Source organism: Lipophrys pholis (assembly GCF_963383615.2).
Source record: "Lipophrys pholis genome assembly, chromosome: 20".
Classification (NCBI taxonomy): domain Eukaryota; kingdom Metazoa; phylum Chordata; class Actinopteri; order Blenniiformes; family Blenniidae; genus Lipophrys; species Lipophrys pholis.
The window spans coordinates 14,750,450-14,775,118 of NC_137648.1; the positions used below are offsets into that span (position 1 = coordinate 14,750,450).

General features: G+C 41.9%; 1 protein-coding gene across 1 annotated transcript; it reads right to left on the reverse strand.

Moving 5' to 3' along the window:
- Positions 1-13,401: 13,401 nt before the first annotated feature.
- dselb (dermatan sulfate epimerase like b) lies at positions 13,402-19,856 on the reverse strand. The gene has a single exon (XM_080489177.1). The coding sequence runs from the start codon at positions 19,011-19,013 to the stop codon at positions 15,381-15,383; it is 3,633 nt and encodes a 1,210-aa protein (XP_080345303.1). The 5' UTR covers positions 19,014-19,856; the 3' UTR covers positions 13,402-15,380.
- Positions 19,857-24,669: the final 4,813 nt, after the last annotated feature.

The window sequence follows — 24,669 nt, forward strand, 5'->3', positions numbered from 1 at the left end:
ATTACGACGCACTCGCCGCCACCGAGCCACACATTCAGGGAGACGGCACACGGCATCTCTCCGCAACCTCACAGTTTCAACCTCTTCACCACTTTGCCGTTTGAATCTGCTGATTTGCAGCGCCCGCGGACAAAGCGGCAGCACAGAATACTACTATTTCTGTCTATCAAGTAATATTTCAGCAGCATACTCGCCTGAGGGCTTCGCTGGGCTTACCTCACTCTTAATGTATGGGATGATAAGGTATCGCTGAATCTGCAATAATGTTGTGAGTGTGATAATGTCTCAGACTGAGAGGTGAAGTCAGTTTATGTCCTTTAAGGGCTTTAAAAAGTGACTAAGTCTGTAATATATTCTGCTTTTATGAATTTCAAATTAATGTGGGTTTATGTATAAGTCATTTGTTATTGGCAGCTGCCAGCAGAGCTTGTAATTTCCCCTGGCATGACTCCAGACAGAATCCTGATGGCTGCCTTGATGGGCCCTAATGGAACTTCAGGGACGAGAATGGACACAATTTACATATTGACAAAGGACGGAAGAGCCACAAGAAAACCGGAGGCTAACGGCCCAAATACGAGGCTATATCCTCTTAACACCAACTTCTAGACTGAACGCGTCACAGCAGGATGACAAGGCTATTCCTGTTCCGAGAGCAAGAAAATAAAGATTCAATTCATTAATTCAGACGCGCCTTCATATTAGGTGTTGTCTCACCACAGCATCAAAAGAGAGGGTGTAATTACACCTGCTTCTGAAAGGAAACACTCAAAGGCAAAAAAAAAGCCAGCCACCACAAAGAGAGAGGAAGCCATAATACTCATTTAAAAATAGGAAACATTTCTGCATGAGGAGCTTGAGATTGTTTATGGCAAAAAAAAGACGAAATAAAAAGAAGGTTTGGCATCATTTGAAAAGGGGACCTTTCAGGTATTGGTTGACAGTTCAGGCACTCCACTTGAAGCACCCGCAAGTCTCCACGCTCTCCAATACTTTGTGCGTCGCTCGGCCAATTGTTTACGGGACAGCAGAGGTCAGAGAATGACAACCAATGATGAGTGCAGTGGCCTTCACAGATACCAGATCTCAAAGGAGTTGCACCCTTAAGAAAGAGCTATTTAATTTCACACAAAAACAGTGTAAGTAACTGTCAGAATGTAACAATTTCATTTTAAACTTAATTCCACCAAATAAGCCAAACACGATGGCGTCTATCCATCTATTACATCCACTTTAAGCAATTCAAGGGTTATGGGATCTGCAGTTGATTTAAGCCGACAATGGGAGAAAGGCAGGCGACGCCCATGATGGGTCAACAGTCCATTAAATGAGTCACACACAAACATGTTTATATCTAGTCATAGAGCAAATCTATGCAGGCCCTATGAGAACATGCAAACTGCATCACAGAATGGCCCTAAACATAGAATAAAACATCATTGTGGTGAGGCAATAGCGCTAACCACTCCACCATTGCGCAGGTTCTAGATTTGTCACTCATCGTGCAGGAAAGTGAAGTATTAAACTGTTCTTCACTATTTTTGTAATATCACTTTTAATAACTTCAGAACTGGTCTCATATGGAAGCCTCAGCTTGATTAAAAAAAAAAAAGAAGAAAATAATTCATCAGGTTTTGTCATAACTGTATATCGGTGGCCCAGGGAGTTCACGTTTAACCTTAATGGATTTCAACTCCAAACAGGATTGTCATATTGCGATATCAGGCAGCTTTAATGCGTGTAAATGAATTGTGTTTGCGACTGATGCTTCGGGGATAAATACAGTATTGTGAATTGAACTGCACAGTAAATTCAGGCGTTGTGAAAGTTGTTCTACTTTATTACGTGCATTACACTTTGTAGACCATGAGAGGGGGCCTTTTCTGGTGATTAACTCGGAAACATCCGACTTAACGAGTTGACGGAGAGCGCCCGGATGCGTCATTAGTTTTGGTCTCTGTGAGGATAAACTGTCTCATTTGAGGAGGAGACGCAGGTTCAGCCTCGCCTCCTGATGCAGCTTCTGAGATGAAACACAGCTTGTAAAACCCTCCTCGGTGTTGTTAGCGAGTGATTACTTTTGTTAATTCATTTTGGTCCTGTTGCTCATCTCTTGACAGCTTCATCTTTTATTTACACCGCTCAGCCGGAGTCACAGGTGCACGCAGCCGACATCGAGGGGGGACGAACAACACTTTCAGTCCCGCAACACAAATACCTGCTATTGTTTAATGCCGACTGACGTTCTGCAGATTGCCTCGGATTATTACTCCCACCTGGACTCTGCTTATGTGCAATATAATTTATGACATCAATGTTCCTGATTGCACCTACAGTTAATGTTTGGTGGTGAGAGGCCGCGCGGAATACCAATCAAAACGCTGCGCTATGCATCAACTGATTAAGTTGTTCACACAAAATGAAGCCACTTGTTCTAACCGCACACACATAAACGCCCACTCACGCGCGCGCACCCTCCCCTGGTGTGGAGGATATTTTCAATTAATCAGGCTCTCTCATCAATAATGCATCGCCCCTGCAGCCAGTCACTCTTTTCCAGCCATTTAATGAGGCAGCCCAGCCAGAGGGACACCATCCACACATTACTCCTATTATAGTAAATGCTCAGGGAGCAAAGCCGCTGTGACCAGGGACGGTTATTAAAGTAATGCCATCATTTGTGCCTTCGAGTCAAATCAAAACCTGTCAAAGACTGTTTGCAAAAAGACACAAATGACAATAAGTAAACAGCCCGGGAGCAGGTGTGCAGCCGTGTCACCTCACGGTCACTGGAAAAAAAAAACCACAGGTTGTGTAAAAAAATCTACTGCATGAACTCGAGAGGCCAGAGGAAGTTTGTCAGGAGTTGATAAATTATTAAAAGGTGCTTTGCTGTGACAGAGGAGAAAGTCCCGGTTTGATAACATTCTGTTTTAAATTGCGGTCCCTGTTTGAAGACCCAACCCAGGGAGGCAGGAGGGGAGCTGTTCATTAGAATAAACATCCTCGTTTATCTTCAATAGATTGGAAAGTTTGGGACTGGAAAGTCTCTAAATTCAATATGGCCAGTTGTTTATAGGCATTCGTGCCAAAATGATTAATTGTTGAGATGCAGTGATTTATCCAGGCACTGAGCACCTGCCTAGTTCCAGTTTTCTTTGCATTTCAGGGACACATTTGGCGACGAAGAAAAAATAAATAAAAATCATTGCTTTGATTCCTTCCACTTAATTTGTCTGCTGCTGCACATCAATGTTGTCTGCAGTTTAAAGTTAGTGGACAAACCAGCTGGAAGCTGAAATTATCTTACAGCCTTGCAGTATCTATAAATGCACCGACAGCCACATCTGCATCGCTCATCAGTCCTTTTGGAGTGCTTTATCTTAGAAAGGCTCCAACATCTTTTTGGCTCGGAGGCAGTCACTTTCCTTTGCAGCATACTTGCTTTCCTCTCAGTAATCCACTGCTCATGCTGAGTACCGAGTGCTTCCATTCCCACAACACAAACTGACGTGATTTCTTACTCCGGATGCAAAAACTAATACGCATTGGAAGGTTTATTTTTCTGATATCACAGAGAACTGATTTGGATTACATGAGGAAAAAAAGGATCTCATTTGACCCAGTTGGCCGAGGTAATAACTGCACGCTAGTTAGACCATATCTGGAGACTGAGACTGGCTGTCCGTGGGTGTGTGTGTGTGTGTGTGTGTCTCCAGCTCAGCCTGCGATGAACTCGCAACCCAACTCAGACTCTTTCTATTTTTGCCTCCCAGTCTCGTCCTCTTTCCCCCCCCGTCTCCGGTATGTTGATGAACTTGCACAGATGCCTCTTTGAGTCACCACATCTTTCCATTTACTTTATGTAATTGCACCACCTTTAAATGTCACTTCACATTCTGTCTGAACAGACAGGCCCAACGACAATGTTTAAAACATTTCTTCACTCATCAAATATACACAAAGCCTGCGTTGGTTATTCTAGTATGCTTATCGAATTATGTTTCTATGCGTTTTTGCTACTTTCCAAACTTTCTTTCTTATCTTTCGTGCTTTGATTAGAAACCTGTGGACCAAAATTCTAAAAGTTGCTCCTTTTAATGACTCAGCTGTACTGTGGTTGAAGATGTCCACACAGCAGGAAGAAAAATAACGCTGCATTACCTTTCATATTCGCACACCTATTTGTTCAAGGCTTCAAACTAAGCTTCACAGAGTGAGAGCGAGACGTGGAATCACCACTTTAGTCCATTCCTGTTAATGTTGGATTCGATAGAGAGTACATGAAATCCACGCTAACTTTCGTTTTTCTTTTACTTAATGGAAACTTTGTCACAAATTGAATACCTGACCTCTGACCTGACTCAGTCGACCGTATGTTCTGACGTATGGCTGGTCATTGTTCTCTTTGAGGAGCCACTTAGGTCTGAGTAGGATGTGACATAGATGCAGGTGTTGAGTGAAGACCAACTCAGGGTCTGTCAATGAGCAACAGGCCTAGTTGTATTTAAAGGTTGCTGAAGATCCACAATGGCGGACTGGGGCACAGTCCCCCTTCTGGATCGAGTTCTGACGAGTATGGCATTCATTTATTTATTGTGTATCATTTGCATTAAAATTTAAGTGAAGCACCTGACTGAAAGAAAATCGTTTATAATGAGTTGCCTTATTTTTAGCTGATATTGTATTCAATATTAAGTGTCATTCTTGTGTTCATGTTGTTAGTTATAATTGCCAACAGGGGGCAGAGTGAAAACTGTGTGTGGTGAATGGCTGCCAGCCAACACCTAGAAGAAGTGGAAGGTTTTTGTTTTTTTTTTCAGTTTGAGAAGAAGCAGCATTGCGTGTGTTCTCGGTGATATTGTGACTTGTATATTTTCCCCTTGTCCTGCCGGTGATTAATAAAAATGAACTCTTTTTCGAGCCACGTCGACGTCATCTGAGTGGTGTAACATAAGCAGCAGCAGAAATACTGGCGGCGCATCAAGCTATTGAGAAAAATTAACCATCATCAACAAAAAAAAAAAAAAAAGAGTACCAAGAGAGTTACAGAGAATATGGCTTCAATGAAAACAATAGCCAGATTTAGAGATGAATGCAATCTCTTGAGGTGAAACCCGCAACCCGAAGCGGCGTTTAGTTTATCCTCAACGAGAAGGAAGAAACTGTATTTCACATATAGTGTGTTCAGCAGTTCCTTCAACCTTTGTTTTGTAATCATACAGGGTGCGGCCAAAGTTGCCTACGTTTACAATGGTAAAATTTTTTAGCCCTTTAAAAAAAAAGAAACCAAAAAAACCTTGGGAATCAGTGATTTAGAGAATACAATGTCAAGGATTGCTGATTGGGGAAGGACCCATTATGCAAGGCACCACCGTTTATGTCACAGGAGTTTGCTTTATTAGAAGCACTGGGGAAACGGGCCTATATCAGCGGTGTCTAAGCTTTTTTTTTATAATAAATGCCAGATTTGATCATGTAGAATTCCCTGAGAATTTAAAATAACACCAAAATGTCACTCAATATCTGACGATAGCTCATTGTTTCTAGCGAGCTATAAGTAAACAAACTCTGTGATTGGTCCACACATGACATAATTTGTATGCACGCTACACAATCATGTTGCAGTCATGACTTAAAATAGGACTTGCACGTTACATTTATTTATTTTGTTTGTGCCAAACATATCAACTCTGACCTTGGGTTATGGACTTTGGACATGATTGGCCTGTAAGATGAGCCAAATCTCTCAAAGCAGGCAGATATTGACAGATTTACAATCAAAACCAGAGCAACAGAACGAATAATGGCCACCTCCATTTTATGGCTTTTGAAAACAGGATCTCTCTTCTCAACACTTATTCATTTGCTTTATTTTATCTTGTTCACTTTTTTGTTTTAATTCTACCTCTAGTCGAGCGAAGGGTGTGTTGTTGTGAATGTGTATGTAATTGTTTGTCTACCTTTCTCCTTAGAGTCCCATGGAGCTGGAGACTAAGGCGGGGTCAGCAATCCATCCACAACAACAACACACACTTGCACCAACAGGCAATTAAGTGTCACCACTGAAATGAATAACAATGTTTTAGGTTGTGGGAAGATGCTGCAAACACACCCGAAAAACAGCCCAAGTCTGAAATCACACCAGTCTTTTCTATTTGAGGCAAGAGTGTTAATCACTGCAGGGGTCAATAAGTAATTGTAACCCGACTGTATGTATTGTGTACTCGGCTGAAAACAGTCTATTTCGGGCTTTGTGGGTGGTGTAACTAGCACATACCTCCCCTCACGAGTCTTCAGGTGCTGAAGCCATTCAATTGATTTGTATGGAATGCGTACTGATTAAGGTTGGTCAAACTCCTCCTCAAACATTTCTCACATCATCCTGATTGTCTGTCCTCACATGACAGAACAGGTTCAAATCCTCACTGTGCACCAGCAATAGTGGCAACTTTTTTCCAATCGCACCCTTCAAGGTGCTACTACGAAAAGCCGTTTCTTACTTACGATTCCCATGTCCTTCACATCACATCATGGTGCAAGACAGATTTTTACCCTAAAAAAAAAAAAAGGTCTCTCCAGAGCAGTGCTACTGTTGATCTGGCCCTCTTCCGTTGTTGTCATTTGATAACATCTCTTCTCCATTTTTATTTTTTTTAATTTTTTTTTATTTTATCATCAGGCCAAGAATGGCGATCTCCAAGGAACGTAACCATATGAGCCGAGAATCTGACCATCTGGCTTCCTCTGCTGCTAAAAATCGCGGGGGATGGGAGGAGACTGACGAATATCTCTTGTCTCCTGCCGCCTGTCAGTGTCAAGATGTCTCTTTTAAAAATAAAACACTGTTGTCAGATGCCGTAAAGAGCCAATAGTGTGATTGTAAGTAAATGTAAGGCCCCGTCGACAGAGATGCCTCCCGTTTGAAGAGAACAGCGAGTAACCCGCACCAAAAATATTCCATTCAAGTTTGTTTTGAGGCTGATTTCAAGCACGGATATAGCCACTGTACTGGGTGGGACAGTCATGGGAGAGGAATGATATAAAAATTTGCAAGGAGTATAATGTTTGGGCTCATCTCTGAAGCTTGCAGAGCATGAATCCATCACCCAGTTAGGGTTGCTGTCAATTTTTTATTGTTGGAAGTCGCTTTCCATTTCTGCTCTATCAAAAGCCTGTGAGATGGGAATATGTAAGTGAGGAGAGGGAGTAGAAATCCTGCATTAGTTATTTCATTTCCAGTGGCTTAGCACCAAGCCAGTGCTCGGCAGTAATTTCCAAAGCGCACTGTGACTGATGTCACAGGGACTGTTACTCCTCCACAATACATAAATTCCACTAATTAGAGATCAATGACTCCTCTTTGATGTAATTAGGTCAGATGGAACTTCTCCACAAAAACTGAGACGTCTATTCGTCTTCCTTTTTCCCCTACCTGCTATCGCCCCCTCCTATCACTTCCTTTGTGTACAAGATAAAACATGAAAATGATCTCCCTCTGCAGACAAGCCCTGCCCAGACATGGTCCAGGAGAGCGGTGGCCGCGGCAGCACTTTGACAGTCGGGTTATGGTTTCTCAGTCTCGGTAATGAAGGACTACCGAGTGTGTCATCCAGGAAAAAAAAAAAAAGGGCCTCTCCCCTCTCCGTCTGACGGCAAGCCAGCTGGAGTCCGTCCTACACTTGAGAATAACACCAGGCTTGAAACGCAGCAGCGTGGCCAACCCTTTTTTTTTTTTTTAATAGGCAGTGGTAGCTTATTAAATCACAACGGTGGCTAATCCTCTCCATAACACAACTGTTAAAGTCACATTAGATAGACAACAGCAGAGTCATTTAGTCCATTCAGGTTTTTGTTTTTTTTCTTCTTTTCCTTTCATGTCCGTTTCCAACTTACACATCAGTCTGCTCGTTGTTTTTTTTTTGCGCAGCCAGCAAAGCACTGAAACAGGAGAAACAGAAGAACCTTGGCCGGAGTAATACGACAGTGGCTCAGTGTCTGAGAGTCGGAGAGCTGTTTCTACCCTGAACCGTTCATGATGTACAGAACAAGAGGCGGGATTAACCAGAATGTCAAGAGAGACAGGTTAAGCTGACAGGATATTAGTTCATATTGAAACCCCTCACTTTCAAAGTCAAAAAGTCAGAAACTTCTCAAAGTAAAGTCTAAAGTCATATTCAGTCTTTCCGTGTTGCTAAGCGGGAAAAATTCAATTTTCACAGACTTTCATTTGACTTTCCAGACAGAGGAAGGGTCTGAAAAACTCAAAGCTTTTGGGATTGGAGTGAAAAAAAAAAATTGAGGCGGGGGCAAACTGTGTGAAGATGACCCCCCCACCACCCCCACCCCCACCGTCAGAGCTTCAATATGAGCAAGCCTTAACTGTCACAGCCCACATGCTTTGTCACAGACAGAGTGTGAATATTTTGTTAAATGTCAGGCTTCCTAATGGTATTTAGATAACATTGGTTTTTACAGCTGAAGGGACAATGAAAAGCATCCTGGTTGTTAAATGCTTTCAATTGGAAATATATGGGAGGACTTTATAGGATTAAAAAAGTATATCAATGGATGCAGTCTTGATACACTCATATGGACGCTGACACACAAACAGGAAACAGGACATACTGAGAATAGCACATTATCAATGTAGCGTTCTATTTTTACATTACTTCCCAGTATTCTGAGTATATATGATTGGGGCTGTTTTTGTTAATTGAAAAAGGGCAAATCTGCTCAGCCTTTAACAGAGACGGTGATATTAATGGTGGTGAGAAGCTTTTTTCTCAACTGCCTCCCCACAGCTCCTTTTTTGCAGACTTTATTGTGAAATAATTTCTGTGCTGTACCCTTTCTTAAGCCGTGCAAACTTTTCTTGATCTCTCCTGCTGTGACTGATTCGTTTTCCATACTTTTTTTTTTTTTTCAGATTTATGAGCTGCAATATGTTTGATTACTTCTACCAGCATGTCCACTTACGATGAATGGTGAATTGTGCTTGCAGGGGTTAATTGTTCCGTCCGATCACTCCATTGCAGCTAATGGAAACGATGACATTTTGTTTTTGTGTGAACAGATATTGACAAATGCAAAATTCTCATTTGAATACTCTTGTCATGACCAATGGTGTTTTTCTCAGCAAGACCGTTCAATGTATTAAGCTTTACTTTCATCACTGGGAGGAGACCTTAATATCGGCCCAGGATCTGCTGGAGATAGGTGGCAGTGGTGCCAGATGCTTAAAACCATGCGAGCCAATCAGAATCCCGGAAAAAACCAAAGAAATGGCATAAGTTACTACCCATTTCTTCGGCAATTATGCCGCGAGGGTATCTTGTTAGGACAGATAGCGTCGTGGAACTCCTTGTAAATTTTGCGTTAAAATATAAAACAAGCAAACTACTAGAAAATATTGCCGAAGTCGTGTAAAATCAAAGTATAGAGGCAGATTGGCTCTCTTTTTTAGAACAGCAACTGTAAACACAGGTTGCACGCGTGTGATGCTGATAACGCTACTGTCGAATACTGTGGCCTTAAACTCCGTCTCCCCAGTCTACATGAAGATGGAAAGACAGAGATTTGCTAAAGTCTCCACTGTGGCTGGAATTTTAAGATAGAATTGTTTTTGGTGGCTCAAGGCCCAAACGCATTGAAATACAACCGTTTTCACTCGTTTTCATTGCTGCGTAAACACGGTCTAGGAAGAGCTGAAGGAAGTTGGCTATTTTTTGCTGCTTTGTCGCCATGTGGACCACAGAAGATGGACGATATATGGACAGACCGACATTTGGTGAGCGCTATACACTAGAGTAAATCAGCTACTTTATTTTTTTTGCGTTGAGACTTATCTCATGATTTCAATTTGTTTCCATGTCACCTGCAATAAGCGCAATTCTAAAACTGTGTATTTTAATAAATGTAATAGTTTCATTCTCCATTCAATTCATTTCATATGATATCTTCCCATAAATTAAGAGGAAAAAATGAATGAAAAAGATTGATTGAAAACCTCTCAAAAAAACATTGTTTATGCATTAACAAAAAGGAATGAATAAATAACCAACATCATTCCAGGATGCTGAGAGTCTAACGTTGTACGTCCAAATCTTATGAGAACACATAAATTAATCATCCAGAGGTTAATATAGGATTATTCAAAATGGAGAGATTTTGCAGGCAATCATATTCTGTCAGACTCGAGGAGGGAATAAAATTGGCTCTGAGGATGACGCAAAGCCATGAGGAATGTTTTCTTATAGTACTGTGAGTGTGTCTCAGTGTGGAGATTTGCCTGAAGTGAAATTCAAAATGCCTCATCTGGTCTGATTTCTCTGCACTGAGACCAGACTGGGCTTCATTAGTAGTTGCGGCTGGGCTTTATTGGCACGGAAGATCCCATTTTCACTACAGAAATGACTTGCCACCAGCTGCAAATTGACAATACGCCATATTTCCTCATGAGTCAACTCTTATTAACAGCAATTCCTGGGATCCGCACCTCCCCGTATCCAAACACAGCGGTGTCATCAGCAGGTAAATTTGAACAGTGGGATCTGAGGACCTGGCAGGCATTGTTTACCACAGTGAAAGTGACTAAATATAGGAGAGCGAGGCTGCCAGCTGCTTACGCCTCGTTGGTGAAGTGATCCCGGGTCCCCTTTCTGCTGACATCTGAAGGACACACTCACATCAAGCCTCTCATCTTCATTCACATTTAAGTTTCGAAACTCCTGACGATGATGCCGCTGCTCTCCATTAGTGAACTAATTCTCCAGCACAAAAGCCTTGTACTGTATCGATGATTGCTCCCGCAGAATATCAGTCTGCTCCCTGACTGATGGTGGCTGCAGCAAAGGTTAATTAATGAGCAGTGGCAGGAGCGATGGCTGCCGGCGAGGGAGAGGCTCTCCTGGGACTCGGATTCACCGGTGGCAAAAGATAAAAGGTGGAAAAGCAAAGGGTATGACTACTCAGCTGAAATGGAGTCTCCTCTTCTATCCAGATAACCTCCATGTACTTAATAGTGCGAGAAAGCCACTTGATTGCCTCACTCAGCGCCATCCACAGAATAAGATCATCATGCGGCTTGTTGTCAATTTTTCTATAAAACCCTGTTTCATGCAACGATTATGTATTAGATATTGAGCATCAAAGATAATCTATGAGGCAACCTTCCAGCTTAAATTAGTTCTGCAAGTCTGTTTCTTCTGATCAGACATCAAAAGCTTTCCATAAAGCATATTTGTCTTTCCATGCAGTGGGCGGTTTGCAGTGTTATTTTCTGATGGGAAATAAATTCTATGGAAAAGACACTGACATGTCGCTTTCTTTTTATGCCGTCTGCGAGATTCCATTAAATTTAATTGGTGGAGATTATCTATAGAGACTTTCACTTTATGTGTGAACGTGCTTCAGTTTTATAAGGACGAGTCAAGATCATTATTATTTTGGGTCATGACAGTAAAAGTCTAAAGATAATCTGTGACGGTGAAATTGGTGCCGGTGTAAGGTACCATTTATAAATGCCATAAACTGAGGCTATTTTCTTTTTTTTTAATGTTTAATAAAGTGTCTTTACTGCTTTAATACATCAGTTATAATTGATTTAAAAGCATTGCTTGGACTGAATTCATGGCTCAGGGAACAGATTCTGTAATATGACTACTAAAACACTAACACTATGCCATTGATCAAGTATTACAATTATTTGTTATAAGTTGTAAATCTCATATAAAATCCAAGTAGTAAATTTCCTAACTTTTCAATATTGGCGAAAACCGTATTGATGGGGCTTGAACAATGAGGTAATTGTTTGAGCTCATGTAATTCTCATGGTAAAAGTAATACAAATACAACTTTCATATTTTTAAATTGGAAAATAAATATTTAAGTTGGCTGCCCTCAATCATCAATACAGAAAATCTGCCACTATAATCGAGCACCACATACAAATGTTTGTTGTGGCTAATTATAGATGTATCTTTTTTTAATAAAACATCACTTATAAATACTTTAGTACCATTACAGGGGCTGCAGTAAAGTGGTGATGGGCCAGTAAACATAACTAATTTATTATGCCATCGATTGAATGGAAATAATATGGTGCATCAGAGTCGTTTGGAAACGTGGGAATCAATAACTGTAAATAATCAGGAATGTCTTGACATACACGGTAAATATGACACAAATGTCATAACTTTCATTCATTGGCAAAATGTTGGGCTGACAAAAAGAGGCACATTTTGTATTCACTGTTAGTATGAGCAATAACATTGACATTTCTATTAGCAATGAGTACTGCATCTCTTGAATTTACAAGTTATACAAACAAGCCTTTGTTCCATTTCCAACCATCAATTCTACAAAAGTAAATTATTTAAAAAAACAAAAAAACTGTGATCAATTACAATCAGTTTTTTTTTCTAAATGTAAACCCTAACAAGCTTTTGCCTGAGGGTTTGCTCAAATAATCTCTCAAGTCAGCAGCCGTAAATGTTAATAAATAGTTCATGAATGGATAGTGGTGCCGCTGCACTCTGAGACCTCCTCCTGGCAGTAATGGAGGAAATGTGCACATTCTTTCCTCAGTGCAACAGATCAAGAAAAAGTGCTCAATTACCGGTAGAAGAAACATGAGATAGAACCAGGACTGTGTGATGATACATGTTAGAGAGGAAAAGAAAAACTGCTCCATGTGTAATTGTATAATCAAACGATTGAGGAAATTTGGAGACATCTGTATTTGATTGCACAAATCTGCAGAACTGAGAGTGTAAGCTGCCTTAAACTATGTAAAGTCTGAATAGTTAAAAGGTCAATCCAACTCCTGGATTCAAAAGGAAGCCAACTTCACGCGTCCAGACATGTAGAAACCTCCCTCCCAGAGTGTTTGCCAGAGGGGTTTTTTTTTGTGAATAATGTGCCTCTGCGTGGAAGGATTAGGCACAGAGGACCCTGCCAGGCATTAGAGTGTTACAAGGAGGGATCAAAAACAAATGAGTAACGAAATGACTGAGTCACCACTCCTGAGACATGGGATGTGGCATGGGCTCTTTGGAAGCCTGCTTCTGTTAAGTTCCCCTTTCAGTCGGAGCAGGGTGTAAGAAGTTCCTGACATGTTTTTAATTGTTGGTTCCTCCTTGTCGCACACATCAGCCATATAAGCAATTAGGCTCCTGTCATCCGTGTCTAAATAAATGGAGATTTTGCTGGTGCATAATTGTGTCAGCATGGAGACATCTGCGTAAGTAGACACATTGCCAGTAGGTTAGCAGTAATCGTAGTGATGCACGAGCATGTACAAATTAAAATTTATGTTCCGTCTATTCTATTGATGAATATTAGCCAGTTCAACATGTATACAACTGCAGCTAATGAGAAGTGGTGTTACACAATCACATGCAAACACTGGTTTTATTGCCACAGATAATTCACTGCACCCAAACAAAGACTGGTTGCCAATATATTTATGAATTTATTCATTTTTAATCATCTTTACATTGTGTCCACGTCCTGCGCCAGAGCCCACAGAAAAACCGTTAAAAAGAAATGATTGTAATTCAAGGCCACAGAAGCAAGGAACCATATCCCCACGAGCAAATACAAAACAGAGTTGGTAACAGGATTGCAACACCAAAGTGAAAGCATGTCTGCCAAGTCTACACATTCAAAGACCACAAACATCAAACGGGTATTCCAGCCAGTCAAGGATTTCAGTGTTCATAGAGAAGAAAACAAACAGGGCTGTTTCTAGTCGGGGAGAGATGGATATTTCAAAAATGAACACGGTATGATTTTTGTGTACAGATGCAATGCAGAGTCTATAAATGAATGAATGCACCATCTGCATGTTACATATGATCCATTTACAGTTCAGAAGTATTTAAGCAAGACAGCATCAAAGCTTACTGAGTAGTGTAGATTTTCTTTTTTTCTTTTTTGCCCAGTCAAAAGAGCATCACATCACAGAGTAGGAATGGTCTCTGACTTTTTTTTCCTCTCCTTTTCAGAGCTATACTTAATATTCATCCCCTGTTCTGTGCACTGCTTGCTGTACTCTTTAAAGACAAAAAACCCAAAAGATCATTGGCTATATGAGTGACCAAGAAAAGAAATGGTAACTTTACTCCAGGCCGTTATAGTGAAGATATCACAGCAATAAAACACAGGGTAAGCCTCGGTTATGGCATTTTGCAGATTAATATGAGTCGCTAAAGGGGATGCTTTGGAAATTGCTTTCACTAGAAATATGTCAAGGCTGACAGTATTTTTTTCCCCAGTTTGATCCCTATTAAGTACTTTCCTCTGATCTAATTCAATAAATGCTAAAGGGAGTTACAATAATCATATTCATCCTTGATCCTTTGGGATATATGTCTTTGGAACCCATAAATACTCCACACTCTCTTTCTTCTAGACATATTTTTCTTCAGAGTTTTTTTTTTTAATATTTCTGGGCTAATCGAGTACATACAATAAAAGCTAGCCCTCCTGAAAATGCACTGAGTCCCACATACAATCAAAAGAATTCTCATGAAAGTGCTAAGCCACCAAACCGTTGTGACATCTCGGAGAGTCAAAATGAAATCCCTTCACTGCGGCAATAAAAAATAAAATCCATATCATTTATGTGTCTGTGTCACTGAAGTCAAATGTTACTGTCATCCTCTTAATTCCCAGCTTTGCTTCCAGCCCACACGCTGCAGCATTTCTTTACAGTTTTAAAGGGAAACAGCACTCAAAGGTTCAGATAGTGAAATGACAGACAAATTAGTCCCCCGAAGCTTCAAGATTTCTTAATGAGTTTCATTACATAGCATTTCTAAAACAGTAGATATTTTCTTCTCCCATACATAAAATCCTAATCAATGTAAATACAGCTGAATTTTGCACAGACATTTTTTTTTATATCACACATTAAGCATTGTAAAACAACTCTTACATTTTCATCTCTGACAGACACTTGAAGTAATCTTTACTGAGAAGCCGAGCTGATGTATGGCAGCAGCACAATATCTATGCCCAGATTTTGTGACGTTCCCCTCCAGTATGAGAGCAAAGGTCCCAGGTCCCACTCAATAAAAGAGTGCTGTAATAAATGTGAAGGGCTGTCGGAGGCGTGAAAGAACAATAGCTTGAGCTCCCTTCCACCTATTTTAATATAAAATATTCTTCTGTTTATACATCTGCTGCCATAGTCAGTACAACAGCCAACATACACCAAATACAACTGAAAGAAAAAGATTTGAAGACAGACAGAAACAAATCCCAGTTTCTTCTCAACCTTGATCAGGTGTTAAAAAGAAAAATCAGTGCAAAAACAAAATATGTGTGTGTGGCTTTAAAAAAAAGATAGCTCAATATCAGCTGGCCAGCAGCAGTTAACTGACAAAGCGGATGTATCCCAGCTTCTTCATCACATGTTCACATACTTCCTCTATCAGTCTGATGTCTTTCTGAGGAAGTTTTTGTCTCCATTTGTTAATGTTGGCTGGTGAGATGTCCCCTTCATACATTAGGTTGTACAAGTTTGTGGAGGTGGTGAATAGAAGTTGATTGAGTGCTGAGGGCGACACTGGCACTCCCAGAAATGTGTGTATTGTCTCCGCAGTTTCCTGGGGTGAGTTGATCACGTCCTCGAACCTCACTCGGAGGTAAGACTCCTCGGGGAGGCTCTCGCTGATCCTCTGCACTGCTTCTGTGTGAGCCAGCCACAGATGAGCCAGGATCAAAACTGGGTTCGTCTCAGAGCGGGACAGCAGCTTCTGAATTATTCTGAACTCTGGCGCGACGACGGGGCACCCATCCCTGACGCCACCATCCTTGAATATCAAGAAAAGGTGCTGTGGGATGTTTTTAAGTGAGTAAAGGCTGGGTTTGCTGTTATAGAGCATGAGATAAATCCACGCTCGAGGGTCCCTCACCAAAAATATTGTCCGGAGGGAAGGTCCTACCACCTCCTGAATAAAAGGCAGTTTCAGTGACCAGCTCCCACTACGCATGCTGAGAACCACTCGTGCATTGGGGTAGTCCTCAACGTGGCGTCTCAGCTCTCGAACGTACTCCACGTCTTTGTCCAGACTGGCTCTCAGTTTACCCTTCAGCTCAGACGCTGACTCTCTTGTGCTGAACCTTTTCTTTCTGTCCCTGGTGGTCCCAGTTCTCTGTGGCAGCTTGACCCTGCTACCCTCTACAAGCTGAATATTTTGCAAGTGTAACTTTGTGTTGTGAACTAACGACTGCAGCCAGCCCTGAATAATCTGAAACCGTCCGTGCATGACATCTGACCTTGACCACTCACACGCATCAACCAAAGAGTCAAACTCGAACTCTGTCTCAGGAATGTCCACGTGCTCGGTAGGGACCCTGATGTAAACAAAGTCTGAGCTATTATAAAAAAGGTGCTTGAGAATTTCTGATCCGGATCCGGGAAGCGTTGTTATGACGACAGTGGGGAGAGGGAGCCGGTGCTGCTCATACAGTCTTATTTGTTTATTTACTTCACTTTTGGCGCCCTGACCTTTCCATTTTACCCCACAGAGAAGCTGATCGCAGCTGTTGGACACAAACAGCAGTTCAACTATCCAAAGAAGGAGCACAAAGAGGAGAGTGCAACGCATCAGCCTGCTGAAGCAACCATAAAACTTCCTCTGCATGGTCAAAAAGCCTATTGCCACACAGAGAATGACCCCTACAACCACACTAACTGTGAATCCAAAGTGAAATAGCTGATTATCACTGTTGTTTTGTTTGTGGATGAGCTGTGTCCCAAGGCCATATCGAGTGGTTTGGTGTCTGTCATCAACTTTACAGTGACCCCCAAATCCTAAATAATTCCGCCTCGCTCCAATATCTTTATAGTTTGTAGCAATAGACACAATCTTCTCTGTGTTATTTACGGTTAAAGAAAGCCTCACCCCATCTTTGTTGTTCTCTATAAATCTACAATCGGACACTTTGACATATGGCCCATGTAACACGTAAGCGACTCTGCTGACTGTGCCTGTCATGTGAAAAGTGACGTTGACATACTGCGTCCACCTCTTTTTGAACTCGGCTGCCTGTTCCGCCTCCTGTATCCTCGTATCAGGGCTGTGACCCTCGCTGTCAAACCAGAACATTTTATAATGAGCGTCCCACACATCCATCATGGCACCGTTATATCTGTCCATGAATCTGAAAGGGACGTATTTAAAGTCAATGTCGAGATTGTGGAAAAAAGCGCTGAGAGACTTCACGGGTGAATCAGGCCACTTCTCCACATGGTCGAGCACCAGCAGTGTCTGTGAGTTGAGAAGAACCAAGGCTCTGAACACACTCTTTAATCTCATGGCCGGGGAATAAGCTGATGCCGCTTCCCCACTCACAAACATGGTGTCTCTGTGTGAGGAGGCAACTATCACCTCACCTCTAGTATTACCCACCCCCTCATCAAGCCAGCGCAGCCACTTCGAACACTCCCCTAACTGACCCTCCCATGGACTATTACACTGACTGGTAGGAGACGGACTGAACACCAAAACATTGTTGAGATAGCTGTACTTTGGCCCATAAAGTGCTTCCGAAACAAACACTTGCCCATTGGGAGCAAATGTAAAAGAGTTCTGGTCTGGATGCTCATGACCAGGATTAAAGCTTTTCCAGCCATCCAACCAGGAGTAAGGCTTTTCATGGACAATATCATAGACCGCACGCCCACCCAGCCTGCCTGACTTAAAGGAAACAAAGGTGTTACCCTGGCCAATAGGAAGCCCAGCCCCGTAGGTGACCACACCCCAGTTTGAAAAAATATGCGTCCTCGCTTTGCCAAAGTCATGGGGAGGCTGCGGCAGGAGGTGGGAGTTGTACCAGATGAATTCTGTGTGAAGCGTACTCCAACGCTGACAAGACGACTGCCCCATGGGACCGTCCTTGGGCCGATGTTTTCTGATCTGTTGAGCCAGCCAGTTACCTGTTCCGTTCTTCATGACGAACGTGTCGAGGAAAACGAGCTGGCTCTCCGGCCCGTAAAACCAGTTGTAGTTGGAGTCTGCGATGCCAACGCTTCTCTGAAAGCCTGGCAACAAGGTGGCATAATAAAACCAGAAGTGTTCTCGCAGCCAGTTGTTTTGCGTGTTGTCAATATCAAAATGACGCTGTGCTATGAACACATACTGCGTGACGGACTTGGCTGTGTAGCTTCCGTAAGCCACTCCCTCATCGAGAGAACCATCCACAACATGATTTAGAAGAAACATCGTTTTCTCCATATAGTTCACTGCCACTTGTTTCCAGATCATCGACTCCAGGTCATCATGGGATCCCACCACTATCGCGCCAATGAGGATGGCTAATACGTTGGTGGTCTGATGATTATGGAGATATTGTTTCCCCCATGCTCTGTTCTTTGAATGCTCATGCAGGTCCTCCGTCTCAGTGCGAATTTTTTTGAGGTAAACATCCTTTCTGCGCTCATCCAAATAAGAGTAAATAAAGTCATAAGCAGTAGCGAATCCAGTGAGAGAATGTGCCGCAGGTACCTCGTCGGTAAGCGCACTGGTCACCTTCCAGTCGGGGTATTCAGCCAACCTGTCCATAAACTTGATAAGAAACTGCAGGGCAGCAGAGTCCTCTGGGCACAACAGGCAGTAGAGAGCCAGAGGAGGCAGGTTGTTCCCATAAATCTCATTCCACTTGCTTGTAAAATCCTCATGTTTCACAGGGGGTATGTAAAAGGGGGCATTAGATAACATGGTGAGCACAGCCGCCCGGATCACTTTAAATATGTGACTGTGGGTGGTGGAGGACCTTTGCCTCAAGTGCAACACATCCACTTGGCTAAAATATAGGTTGGGATGGGAATCGGCAAAGTGGAGTTTCCACTGCGCGGCCGCTCTGTCTTGTGTGAGCTTGACCTGCAGCAAGTCATCTGTAAAAATGTCTCTGTCTGAGCTGTTGAAGACCCCCGAGAAAGCTGTCCCCACTGCAAACAGCGGCAGCAGAAAAACTGAATACAGAATCCAGTTCCCTGCCATGTTTCCACAGATTGGAGGGTATATCTTACTGGAGTTTGAAAGCAGGCAGCTGACAGTTCACTTCCTTAAAAGTGTTGCTGTAATGTCCCAATACATTCGTTTTCAAGTGGGAGCGAAAAGTCCAGGTGTGTAATACATATTTTTATGAGCGAACAGTCCATGAAATTGACGTGATGGAGGAGGATGTGTCACAATCCAATGCATGATAGTCAAAGAGGGGAGAAAACTTTAGTGCAGGAGCAAAGACTATCCATATCCACTTGTAACAATCTTGCAACAGTTTGCAAAGGCAACAAAACACATCACATTAACTATGCAGGCATGTGTGAGTTTTCTTCAGATCGGCTTTAAATGCAAATCTAATAAAAGAAAATCCTCGCGCTTCCATGCTGTCCTCCCTCCTTATGGTGGCACGGCTGATCGTAAACAAAATTAAAATGAAGAAAAAAAACACCAAAAAGCTGGCATCTCCCTTGTTGCCAGGAACTCAGTGATGTCCTCCAGAAAACATTCAGCCCCAGTCTGTGTCCGGTCCGATCACAGCCACCCAGAGGCTCAGTGTGCAGCCCGACCGCACCGCAACATCCGCGGACATGAACCTCAGCAAACCACGCATCTCCGCAGGAAACATTGCTCGGCACCTCCGCTGCAGACACCAACCGAACTCCTGCTCAGCTGTGCAAATCCCGACCGGAGGATCGATCCGTCCGCATCCCCCAAACCGCTCCCCTCATCTTGCTTCTGCTCCACGATTTTTGTTTTCTTCTTTCTTTTCTTCTCTCTTTATCCTCCGCGGAAGTCTGAGAGGGGAAAGTTGTCGTCACTCCTCAAGTATTCAAAGAATGAGACATTTTCTTTTCTCTCCCCCCCCCCCCCCCTACAAACGATTGTCCGAAGGAAACCGCAAGTCAGCCCCTCAAATCCCACGAGCAGCCCCGCACGAGCGCCTGATGTGCAGGATTGTGTGAGGATTCGTGCGCTCCCGCCGCCGTTTGGAGACGCACGTCTCCGCTGTCTGTGCGTGAAAAAGCTCCGTCCGGACGCGTCTCTCTCTCTCTCTCTCTCTCTCCCTCTTCTCTCCGCTGTGTCCTCCCGACTCCTCCACACACTCTGTGATTGTTTTCCGCCTCTGGATGGAAACATTTCCACTGTACAAACTGTAGAGGGAGCCGTGACTTCAGAAGCACACTCCCCATCTCCCAATGCAAAGTGTGGGAAGGCTTAATAGTCATTTCATCAAATCTTTTTTTTTTTTTTTTTTGTTCCTTTCTTTCTTCCCTCTCTGTTCCTAACAAGATGGTTGAGTGATGTTGTGGTGGGATCTGCATACTGAGCCCACGCAAGATAGATGGAGTGATGGGGATGTTTTATCTCCTCATTTCATTTTGCTTGCTCACAGAATCCAATGCAAAGTTTTTTTTTGTGAAATAAACAAAATGTACACAGGTATTTGAGATCAAGCCGAAAATCTAAGTGTGTGGTGGGAAATGATAAACCTCTCTCCTTAACTTGCCAATTAAAAGTATCCCTCAGGAGTGGGGTGAAAATCTTTGATTATTAGTTGGGGATTCCTTTTGTAGAATTGCGTGTCATCTCTACATATAACAAAAGAATGACATATTCTTTGTAATTTTAGAATGACTTAGATCAAGGGTGTCAAACATAAGGTCCGTGGGCCAAAACCAGTCCTCAAGAGGCTCTACACTGGCCCCGTCACACTGCACAAATGGTAAAATATTTCAAAGAAAACAGATTTTTTTTTCAAAGAAATGTCTTAAGAGTGGCAAACACAGCACTGAGATAGCTACCTAATATAAATTTTTCATTTTTTTGACATTTCACTACATTTTGCATTCGAATATTTCATTAAAATTGGCTTCATGTTGAGATTGTAATACTTTTCTGAATAACTGTTTTGTGAAAATATTGAGTTTTTCATCATGTATACTCTGCGCCACAAAGAAAATGTTGTCAGTATTTTACCGATCCGGCCCACCCTAGACTAAAATGTGTTTTGATTCCCCTGAATATAGTGGCATTTTATTCATAATTTTAAGCCCCGTTCTATTTATTTTCATTTTGTACCCTGGTACGTCCAAGGATTTTGGCAATCAATAGAGGCAGAGGAAGTCATGTTTGTGTAATCTATGCAATCTCTGCTTTCAGCAGTTTGTGGCATAATTCAAAACTAATTTGCAGACGACAGCAGATAAAGCTGAATTATTACATACAGAGATATATAAAAGAATGGCCTTCCTCTTTGAAAACTGGGTATGTATACAGGTTTTAGTGTGAATAATAAAAAAGAAAATGCATTTTTAGTTGATTGATGGCACAGAATTGCCTTTAAGTGTGAGTGTGAGATTTCCAGTGTCTCTGCTCATAGTGAGCTGGGTTCAGCTCCAGCGCCTCACAACCCTGAATTGGATGAAGCGGAACAGAAGATAGATGCTTGTATTTACTGGCCAATAACCAAAACATCAACGCCCGAAGTCTTGGAAACACAGAAAATGTTTATATAAATGTATAATTTAATGTAGCCCTGGTTTAGAGCTGCTCTCAACATTTCTTGCCACCTTCCAACCTGCTGTATTTCTGGCAATAATCAGACAAAGCTGATAATACAGCACATAAAAAGCCTCCCGCATGCTTCTCTCCAAGTGTCATTGTCAATCATTGTGTAAAGTAGCCAAATAAAACTTCAACCTGAAAGCGATTTGAACAGTAAATGTAAGACTGGACTATTAAGTCCTTGACTTGTCGGGGGGGGGGAATAAATAAATAAATAAATAAATGTTCCAAGTTTTGTTCTTCATTTGCATTGTTTCAACTAGATTGTTTGAATAGCTGCCGAAATGCGCTTGAAGAACTGGGCGGTGAAGAAAACAATGTAAGCAGGAGGACATAATCTCATATTAATGTTGACAGTGGAAAATTAAAAAGTCATGTGCATCAGCTTCATGCAGGGAACGAGTCGACTGAGCCGGCAGAGGCAAGGCAACAAATCAAACGCACTAACTGAACCATTCAAAGGTTTATTTCCATTTTTGTCAAAAGGTTAAAGAGAGACGTTAGTGGCAGCTTTCATTTTCATCTCTTTAAGTTGCCCCCAAAGATTAATTGTCAGTGCTCTTGATCCACCCCTGCTTAGTAGGCAAGAACATTATTTGGAATGAAGATATGGAGACGCAGCTGCTCTAGAAAACAGAGAAAAGTCAGGACACAAACACTTAAAAAAAAAATGTATTCCCATGATTTATCAAGTTGTGTGTATTTTGTGTGATTATGTACTAAAGATGAAACAAAAGATAATCATCCCTCGGATAGGAAATGTGCAGTCATTGCTGGCACACACTTGAAAATCATTTCAGGTTGAAATAAAAACTATTATATAAAATGTTATTTTCCAGTTACTCTATTAAGCATTGGTTTATTATTTTACTCCTGACTGAAGCGTCTGTTCAGCTGTTCCCTAAAAATTTGTCTCCTTAATTTAGAGCACCAATAATATTCTTTACAATGAAAATACACTGATATTACTTCTTTTTAAGTTTGGAAAAAGTAGCTTAATCATTCTAGACAGTAGTTAATGTGCTTTTTGAAGCATATTATTCAGAATGTTAAAATTCTAATTGCTGGATGCATGAGATCTTTTTTTTTTTTTTTTAACTGTGATAGAAGAAGTGAGCTGAAGCTTCCCTCTGCTGGGTGGATGACGTTTCATCCACCTTTCCCAGACCTGAAAAAGGTGAATGACTCTTCACCCATCCTGCCACCCACACAGTGAACCACCATCTTTTTTTTTTTTTTTTTTTCACTTTTACACCTCCGCTTTTATACCAATAAGACATGGTGGATCATGTTGTTCAGCGCTTAGGAAATACAAGCTTCATATTTATGATTAAGGCCAAATAGCTTTTCCAGCCATTTTGCCGAAATGTCAAATCACTCTCCCAAAAAGAAATATTAGAATTTAGACAATACCACTGTGAATGCTTTAATTGAATTTTTGAATTTGCCATTTGACATTTGCATGAATGCAGCGTTACTACATATTCGACAAATAGCAAGCATTAAAGGGGCCTTGTTTCTTTTTTTTCTTCCAAGTTAACAACGCTTTGGCCGTAATGTCTCATTACACCTTTTTATCCTCCGTTTCTGCTGTGTGTCTTTGTAACACGCTCCCCGAGGCAACAGAGAAAGCTTCCAATGACTTCAAAAATGTTTCCCCTCCGAGGAACGTGTGACATTTGGCTGTCCTAACACGCCGCACCGCGGGATCATCGATCGCCTCGTTCCGTGTGTATTAGGTATCTGCGCGGCTTCTTCATTTAGCTAATGATGGATCGCTTTTTCCCCACACCCGGTTCTCATGTGTGTTCAGTCTACTCTATGCTGATCCACAGAGGCACGCGTTGTGTGATGGGTTTGTTTTTGTGCAGGCGCACGCTCACACGCGGTCGGCCTTATCGGGGATGCTGCAGGAAACACGCACGGTGGCCTCTCACAGGACAACAATCGTCCATATGGAGATGAGATTCACTGCAACAAAGCTGCTTCAGTTTCCACATTCATACGCATCAGAGACATCCAATGACTCAGATCGCGTCATGAACTTGAAAAAAGCCACTTTAGCGATTAAAAAAAAAAAAAAAAAAAAAAGTGATTCATATTTTGAAGTTCAGCAATACAAAAACCGCTTCACCCAAATGGCCGACACGTCACTTTCCCTCCAGTTTATATCTTGTATCCCGGAGGCACCACACCACCTCTCCTCAAAAAAATTCACAATACAGTGAAGACAAACACACTCTCACTATCATGCAAATGGCTGTGGACCTTTACCTGGGCAAAACATAGAAATAAAACCTAGTGGGCTCTGCAGTAGGTGGCCTTGTAATGTGAAATGACAACCATCATTTCACATCATAGAAGAGCCTCAAAGAGTGTTTGCTTGTGCTAAATGAGCACACATTACATACATTCTGAAATATGAATCTAATTTTATTGACAACAATAGTGGACACATAGTGGCATTTGGGCCGACAATATTAAACTACATCCCAGTAGAGAACTATTTATTTTTTAATAATTGTGCATGAAAACACAGTTGACTTTGGTAAAACAGTCTGAAAGGAGGAGTTCCCTGCCTACACCTCCACCTGCTGGTAAGTTAGTGTTCAAGCGCAAAGGAGAGACATTTGTTGCATTTTGGGTGTCCGTTTACATGACAGTGGTGCTTGGAGCAACTTTAAACGCAACTTTTTGAAAGCGACCCACGAGGTGGAACTTTTCAAAAACACTCCGACTTTGTGGAAACCGGTGAAAGCGCAACTTTTCTGGAACATGGCTACTGCACATGTCCACCACATATGTGTACCGTATATATAGTTCTTCTGCACAAAGTTTGCCTCGCCCAGAGTGTCATGACTTCAAGTCTATATTCTCCAGGGACTTGGTAGTTTTGTACTTGAGAATCACCTGTGATAACAATCCAACTTGGTCGTCTGTCAATATGAATGTTTGTGTACTCGCCATTGTTTATAGCTTACTGATTTCATTACTATCACAACAGCGCCCACTAGTGGTCGTCCAAGCTAGCGACATTGTTGTCAGTGATTCTGCCATTTCTGTGTAAAAGGACATTGTTTTTGAA

Coding starts and splice junctions, on each gene's coding strand:
- dselb (XM_080489177.1), bottom strand. CDS start 19,013: ATGGCAGGGAACTGGATTCTGTATTCAGTTTTTCTGCTGCCGCTGTTT.